Here is an 8,408-nt window from a genome sequence, read left to right as displayed (position 1 = left end):
GCCTCCCCCTTCCCCCCATCACACCAGGGCCCCGCCCCCGACAACCCCAGGGCCGCCGCCTCCCCCCATGCCAGTCTAGGCCCTTTTACCTCTTTGTGGTCTGTAGCTTCTACCCTGCCGGTCCTGACCGCACTTGAACTTGTTCAAACCGGTTGGCTTTCCCCCAAACCCTCCCACTGCCCAGCTTCTCCTTTGGTTCGGATCTTTGCGTGTCCACCCGTGGTTCACTGGGGCTGGATGAGGTGCTCTCTGTGTGGTAACTATCACCCTCACTCTCACTCATTTCCTTACCCGGGCTAGCTTGTGGCGGGGTCTCAAATCATGGTACTCAAATACATTTAATATTCTAAGGTGGTTCAGCTGGACGTTGGTGACTCACGCCAAAAATCCTAGCTACTCCGGAGGGCAAGATCTGAGAATTGAGACAGATCTGTTAAGACTGTTATCTTCAAATAACCAACAACCAATAAGGTGGTTGAGGTGTTGCAGTGTCAGCCGACGGCGGAGTTCAAACCCCAGTACCAGCAAAAAAAAAAGTCTTGTAAGGATTGGTTCATGGGATCATGCATGTTATCCCAGGTACTTGGGAGCTAGAGGAGGTAGGACCTCTCTTCCAGGTCAGAGAGCAAAAGTTAGACCTTATCTCTCAAAGAACAAATTGTATCTGACCGAGGGGGTGGAGGTAGGATCACTGCAGATCTTCTCTTTAAGAGGAAAAAAAAAAAATTAAGCAAAAAAGAAATGGGGACGTTATCTAGCTGGAAATCATGAATACTAACTGCATTGCTCCTAAAACAACAAAAAGAGCAGTCTTGCCTTCATAAGGAAAAATATGGCAAGTGATCATGAAAACTGGTTCATGCTTCTAAGATTTAGTACTTTTAATGATTTGTTTCTTGTAGCTCCCATTCAAGAATTATCATTAATACTACTTTTGTGCTGTCTTGGGGCTTCCGTTCAGGGCCTTGTGGTCCTGAGCTTTTTTGGTCAAGGCTAGCACTGTTCCACTTGAGTGATAGCTCCACTTCCACTTTTTGGTGGTTAACTAGAGGGAAGAGTGTCACAGACAAAATTTCCTTCCTGGACCAGCTTTAAAATTGTGATCCTCAGATATCCTGAGAAGCTAGGATTGCATGCATGCTGTCTAGCAAACACATGGACACTTTTGGTGCATTTCTAAAACCTGGTTGCTATTATTTTATTTGCAATTTTCACATACACTTTCCTAAATGAGGTTGGTTTATGCTGTTTGCTTGCCCTGCTTTTCTTGCTGTGAGATCTGCACTCTTCCTCCTCCATCTGGATTAGTTACTGAAAGTAGCACACTTTCCTTTCTCTGTAGTGGCTTGAAGTAGTTGAGCAAAATTCTAAACTGTTTAGGGTTCTATAGAACTGTGTTCTAATTCCATCTAGTTTTTGTCCTTTTTCATTGCTTCGTTTATATCAGTTTAAATAGCATTGGTTCTAATGTTTTCCAGCAGGAATTAGATGTATATTCTTGAGTTTTCATGCCCTGTTTCTTAATTTAGGATTGTTGATGATTTTGTTTTCTCGTTTCTTTTTCTTATTTTTGCCTACTTTGATTGGGTTGCTGTTTGTTACATAATCTTTTTATTTAGTTTTTTTTTTTATCGGTTGTGGGACTTGAACTCATGGCCTACATTCTGTCCCTGAGATCATTTTTTCCAGGCTAGTACTCTACCATTTGGGCCACAGCTCAAATTTTTTGGTCTGCTTTATTTTTGGGTTTTGAGTGATTAGAGATAAGAGTTTCACAGGGGCTCTTCTGCCCTTGGTTGTCTTGGCTGGCTTTTAATCACAGTCCTCCGATCTTAGCGTCCTGTCTAGCTAGGATTCCAGGTGTGAGCCACCAGCATCTGGCTTGAATTTTTCCTCTTTAATATGGAAGTTGCACTACATTATTATTGTTGTTGTTGTTGTTATTATTTGGTTGGTTGTAGGGCTTGAACTCAGGGCCTGGGTGCTGTCCCTCAGCTCTTCAGCTCAAGGTGAGCACTCTACCACTTGAGCCACAGTGCCACTTCAGGTTTTCTGAGTGGTTTATTGGAGATAAGAGTCTCACGAACTTTCCTGCCCTGGCTGGTTTTGAGCTCTGCTTCTCAGATCTCAGACTCCTGAGTAGCTACGATTACAGGTGACCTGGCTTGCTCCACGATTTTTTAAGAGGTTTGTCTTCCTTTTCTTTCATAATCAACAAGATATTTAGCTCTTTTTTTTTTTTTTTCCTGGTCAGTCATGGGGCTTGAACTCGGCCTGGGCGCTGTCCCTCAGCTCTTCAGCTCCAAGTTAGAGCTCTACCACTAGAGCCACAGTGCCACTTCCAGCTTTTTCTGCTTACGTGGGGCTGAGAAATAGAACCCAGGGCCTCATACATGCTAGGCAAGCGCTCTACCACTGAGCCACCTTCCCAGCCTGATTCTTAGCTCTTTTTATGTAAAATCAAGAGGTAGGTTCTGCTATAATAGTCTGTATTCCATCTGTGTAAGTACTGTGTGCTAGCCGATTGCACAACTGGAACTCTGTATTCCATCTGATCCATAACTTCTTTAGAAAGTTTTACTTCTGTTCTCACTGCTGCCCCCAGCTAATTTGCTGAGATGGTTCATTATTTTTTCCCCTCTATTGATAAAATTATCTTAGATGTTCTTTCTATTCAGTAGATCTTAATTCATTCCTCTATTACATGAGCCCAGATAGTTAATGTATCAAGTTTGGTCTTCTTTATTTTTAGAAAAATATTTGCTACTTTATTCTTTTCCTTTGTCTTTTTTTTCCCCATTGGGAATTCTTATGGCTAATAATGTTGGTTTTCTAGATTTCCAGGGCAGGACTTACAGTGAGCCCCACTGAGAAGAAAAACCAACATGGTAAACTCGATCTTCCATGAGTTGTAATGCTGTGGAGTTTAAAGCTCATGAATTTACCTTGGATAACTAGGCCAAATACATTGTCAATGTGGGGATCGTATTTCTCCCACATGTTTGGGAACATTTCCATTCAAAAGTTAAATTTGGTATGATATGTTAGAAATGTTACGGTTTAGAAAAAACCAGGAAGATGACAAAGTAGCAGATGAAAAGAAGCTTTCTACTAAGTTTCTGTGGTTCCAGAGGAAATCAGATTTGGTTGTATCCCTTGAGCTTGTTTGTTACTGAAAGTTAGCCAAGTCTTCTTCCTTTCCAAGAGCTTCAGGGTTCTAAAATTTGTATAAAGCTCCCGCTGTCTCTAAAGTACTGTCACAACTCACAGATACCTAGATGCCTTGGTCTCCCACTTTACTTACAAATGTAGTTCACATCACACCCCGTGCCTAGTGTCAAACCTAATTTCAAGGTCTATAGGGGGGTCTATAGGGTTGCACATCGGCACTACTTGAAAATGTGGAAATGGTCTGTATGTCACTTTCATTGACTTGTAATTTTAATATATTTTTATGATGAATAATGTGTATTTAATCTCTTCTGGGGAAGTATTTGAGGCACTTGAGAAGCAAAATGAAATAAGCTGCTGATATCAATGTGGATTTCTTTACAGGCCAGTTCATGGGGTTAAGTGTGTATGTGTGCATATGTCTGTTTATTATTGCTAGTATAAAGGTGATAGAGGGGTTACAATTACATAAGTCAGGTAAAGAATACACTTGTAGATCAGAGAGACATATGGCACATGTTCTCCCTGATATGTAAAAGTTAGATCTAAAACACTGAGATAGGACAAATTACACAGGATTCTAGGTACTCACATACAATGAGACCAAAAGAAAAGAACATAGTCTTAGGAGAGAATCAGAAAGGTGCAATACCCAACTACTTTATATAAAATGGTATACATACTGAAACTCTAAAGACTTTTTTCTTAATTTTGTTTTTCTTTTTCTGATGATTCTACATTCTTTATCTTATACGTGGTGTGTTCATGTGCATATCTGTGGGAGGAGGGTACAAAATCTGAGGGAAATGGGTGAAAAAGTGCAGTAGTGGAGTGTACTGGACACTGATGAAAGTGAACTGTGCAACTCATGAGTGGAAATGGGAAGGAGGGAATGGGAGAGAATAGGGGAACAGATGACACTGTATGAAAGGAAATGAACTTGTTACCTGACACGTGTAAATGAAATCCTGGCGTTTATCACCTCTAAAATGAGTAAGTTTTTTTTAAAAAAGAAAAAGTGATGGAAGGGGTGACATTGTCCAAAAAACAAATGTACTCATTACCTGACTTATGACATAGGAATCCCTCTGTACAACACCTTAATAACAATAAAATTATATTTTAGCATACAGTACATTTCTTTGTGGACCATCTATCTCATCCTGTCTTTCTCACCCAGTTTTTCTCTCCCATCTCCTCCACAAGTTATAGCTCATTATCAACATAGTATCCAGATTTACTAATTGTAAATAGTCTGGTTTACTATTTTGGAACCTTAATTTTTTTGGGGGGGTGTGTTCGGTCATGGGGCTTTGAACATTGAGCCTGGGCGCTGTCCCTTAGCTCTTCAGCTCAAGGCTAGCGCTCTACCACTTGAGCCACAGCGCCACTTCCAGTTTTCTGGTGGCTAATTGGCGATAAGGGTCTCACTTTCCTGCCCAGGCTGGCTTTGAACCACGATACTCACATATCAGCGTCCTGAATAGCTAGGATTACAGGAGTGAACCTCCGTGCCCGGCTGAATCCTTAATTTTTTTTTTTTTGGTCCAGTCGTGGGGCCTGAACTCTGGGCCTGGGCACTGTCCCTCAGCTCTTCAGCTCAAGACTAGCGCTCTACCACTTGAGCCACAACACCACTTCCGGCTTTTTTCTTTTTGCTTATGTGGTGCTGAGGAATCGAACCCAGGACCTCATGCATGCAAGGCAAGCACTCTACCACTGAGCCACCTTCCAAGCCCTGAAACCTTAATTTTTTAAAATCCTCTTTCTCCCTTTATTTCAAGCCTAAATTTAAAATTCTAAGATGAGGGGGCTGGGAAGGTGGCCCCATGACAGATCCAAAAAATAAATAAAAATAAAATTCTAAGATGAATTATACTTACATATTGTTAACTTGCTAAACAGTATCAAGTAACAAATGTTGATTTTTTTTTTTTAGCCAATATATAGCTAAGAAATGTCATTAGAATTCCTATTTCTGAATATTGTCTATTCTCTGGTAGAAGTAGGAGTTTTTGCAAGTGGTAATTTATGTGCAAAGTACCATTACTATAATTCTTCACCCTTTGCCCCTCTATTTCTATGCCTCCCCTTATACCCTGCGTTTTGTTTTGTTGTAACAGATAGAGGAAAACAATCAAGAAAAATGTCTAAGGTAAGATCATTCTTTATCATATATCTGTAGTATAAAGACAATTGCTTTATTATTTCAGACTATTTACAATCAGGATTTTTGTGATAAATATTTGATTCATTAAGACAGTTTATAAGGTACCTGGGTGTGGTAGCTCATAAGTATAATCCTAGATACTTAGGAGACAGAGATAGACAGGATTGTGGTTCAAGGCAAATCTGGGCTAAAAAGTTAGTGAGACCTTATCTCAAAGAACAAGCTGAGTGGTCAGACATATTTGCAATTTAACTATGCCAGAGGTATAGGTAGGAAAATGAGGTTCTAAGACCAACCTGGCAAAAACGTGAAACCATTAAAAATAACCTATGCATAAAGGCCTGAGCGTAGCTCAGATGATAGAGTTCTAAAATACTTGTCATTCTTTTTTTGTTTAATTTTTTATTTCCACTGGTGCGGAAACTGATTGATTGATTGTCAGTCTCCCGACATGAACTCTGGGCCTGAGCACTATCCCTCAGCTCTTCAGCTCAAGGCTAGTGCTCTATTGCTTGAGCCACAGCACCACTTCCGGTTTTCTGGTGGTTAATTGGAGATAGAGTCTCATTGACTTTGTTGCCCTGGCTGGCTTTGGACCGTGATCCTCAGATCTCAGCCTCCTGAGTAGCTAGGATTACAGGTGTGAGCCACCAGCGCCCGGCTTCTTTCAGGCTTTTTCTAAGTGCATTAAAATCACTTTACCTTTTTAGATCATGTTCAGTTGACCAAATAATATAAAATTGTAGTAATTTATATGATGTGGCTATTAGGCTAAATAATGTGGCTATTAGACTTAATAAATTGGTTTAGCTCAACCCTGGTAAATTGGCCCAGAGCTCTGAAATAAATTAGTTGTGAAGGACATTAGGCTGAAAAAAAACCAAAATTGTGGTTAAAACTGCAAGGTTACTTCTCTTAGTATTTTATTTTTTTAGACTATCCAAATTTTTTTAAAAATCACTTTTTTTCCTAGTATAGAACACAAATAAGTAAATATTAGCCATTATTTTACCACCCAGAAATATTAAGTCAGTTGATTGGCTTAAAATTTCTCATTTTCAGTAATTTTGCTTTTACTAATGAGTGATCAGATCTCCATGTATTTCCACTATTATCAGGTCTTTCCATCAAGAAGTACTGATGTGTCCCTCTGGGTAGCTATGATCATCTCATTCTGTTCTTTTGTTCTTGGTTTCTGAAGCTAGAATCTCAACATGCCACTCCTGATTGTCTTAGTCTTTGTGGGTCAGAGCTACAAATACAGCAAGAGAGATGACTTTTTCCTGGATGCTTTCCAGGAAATAACCCTTAGAGGTTATTTAGCCAGGTTTATTGTATTAAACTACTGTTGGTTTGGTACTTCTTTGGAACCTTAATTTTTTAAATCTTATTTCTTCCTTTATTTCAAACCCAAATCTGAAATTTTTAAGATGAATTATACTTGTGTGTTGTTAACTGTTAAATAATATTGAGTAACAAAATGTTGAGTTTTAGGCCAGTACATAGCTAAGGAATTTGATTAGAATTCCTGTTTTTTTTAATGCTATCAAGTGAATATTGTAAATTCTCTGGTAGAAGTAACTTTTTGGAAATGTTGATTGATGCAATTTTTTTTAATTTGTCACAGATCTGATTATATCTTCAAGTGATCAGTGTGCCTTTTAGCTCTTTTCCCCCCCTTTTTATCTTATTTTAGCAACAACCAGCTCAGTTTATAAATCCAGAAACTCCTGGCTATGTTGGATTTGCAAATCTTCCCAATCAAGTTCACCGAAAATCAGTGAAAAAAGGTTTTGAATTCACACTGATGGTGGTTGGTAAGAAACCAATTTATATCCTCAATTTTATTAAATAGGTGTCCCTTCTTTCCCAACCTGTGGAATATAGTAGTGTGACCCATAATATGAGAGGGAAAAATTCCTTTGTGTGGCCAGATCATCTTGGGAACTTAAAACTATATGTAGTCTTTAAAACTTCTTGAGAATTTAAAAATATATGTAGTCTTTAAAACCTTTTGCTCAATACCATTTCTATGGTGTCCCCCTTTGTATGTAACAAAGGGCTTTTTCATTGTGGCAGCTAGTCTCCAAATGACCTTTTCGTGTTCACGTACCTGGTAGTCCCCTTGTACACTGACATAGTCTAAATAACGTGAGTGAGACGTTGCGGAAACGGTGTGATTTCCAGGACAGGATTTAAGACATGGTATGGTTTCCATCTTCTGTTGAATCACTCAGGGAAGCCAGCTGCTAGGGTCTTCATAAGGAAGTCTGTAAAGCAAAGAACTTTGGCCTGCTTAGTTCCTGTGTGTATAACACACTTCACAAATGTCCTCCAGTCTTAGGCATGCTTCCCCAGTGTGACTGCCACCCTGAGTTAGAACTACCTTTTGACATTCTTGTATTTCTCACCCCCAAAATCTGTGAGAGGTGTTTATGTTGTCCAGTAATTGTTACGTATTAACAGATAATGTCCCTATGTTAGCTTAGAATTGTATTGAATTGTCACTTAAAAATTTATCTCCTAACCAGTCGCTGGTGGCTCACAGCTGTAATCCTAGCTACTCAGGAAGCTGAGATCTGAGAATCATAGTTAAAGCCAAGCCCGGGCAAGAAAGTCCCTGAGACCTTTAGCTCTAATTAACACCTCCACCCAAAAAAGGCTGTGAGTCAAGTTGTACAGCACCAACCTAGAGCAAAACAGCCCAAGCATAGTGCCTAAGCCCCTGAGTTCAAGCCCCCGGGACTGGCATACACAGACAAAAATTAACTTCTAAAATCATAATGATGGGTATATTTTAAACAAGTAACTCCTTATTATATGATTGCCCCAAACATATTTCTTAAAGTCCATTGAATAGTCCCTTGGAATATTTTTGTTATATCATGTGTGTGGGTGTGAGTCTGGGTGTAATTTCAGCATATCCACACAAAAGGTAATGATGAACTATTCTGTTAACATTGTCACATTTTATTTCATTCTTGGCAGTGGCATAATTGTCAGAAAATAATGAAGTGGGCATTGGTAAAGCTTAGGATGGGCATGAATGATAAAGACAAATTATTAT

The 8,408-nt window shown here is 39.4% G+C and overlaps 1 protein-coding gene across 1 annotated transcript in view; it reads left to right on the top strand.

Annotated features, from left to right (window-relative positions):
• Positions 1–8,408, top strand: part of Sept2 (septin 2) — a 28,410-nt gene that overhangs the window by 1,547 nt on the left and 18,455 nt on the right. The window contains exons 2-3 of the mRNA XM_013033658.1: positions 5,295–5,326; positions 7,038–7,158. Coding sequence (XP_012889112.1) covers positions 5,318–5,326; positions 7,038–7,158 — 130 coding nt within the window. The 5' untranslated portion in view covers positions 5,295–5,317. The remainder of the gene's footprint in view (positions 1–5,294; positions 5,327–7,037; positions 7,159–8,408) is intronic.

The sequence above is a fragment of the Dipodomys ordii genome, unplaced genomic scaffold, assembly GCF_000151885.1.
Source record: "Dipodomys ordii isolate 6190 unplaced genomic scaffold, Dord_2.0 Scaffold174, whole genome shotgun sequence".
Classification (NCBI taxonomy): Eukaryota; Metazoa; Chordata; class Mammalia; order Rodentia; family Heteromyidae; genus Dipodomys; species Dipodomys ordii.
Note: the sequence above shows the minus strand (reverse complement) of the source record. Positions and strands in the feature narration are given on the sequence as shown.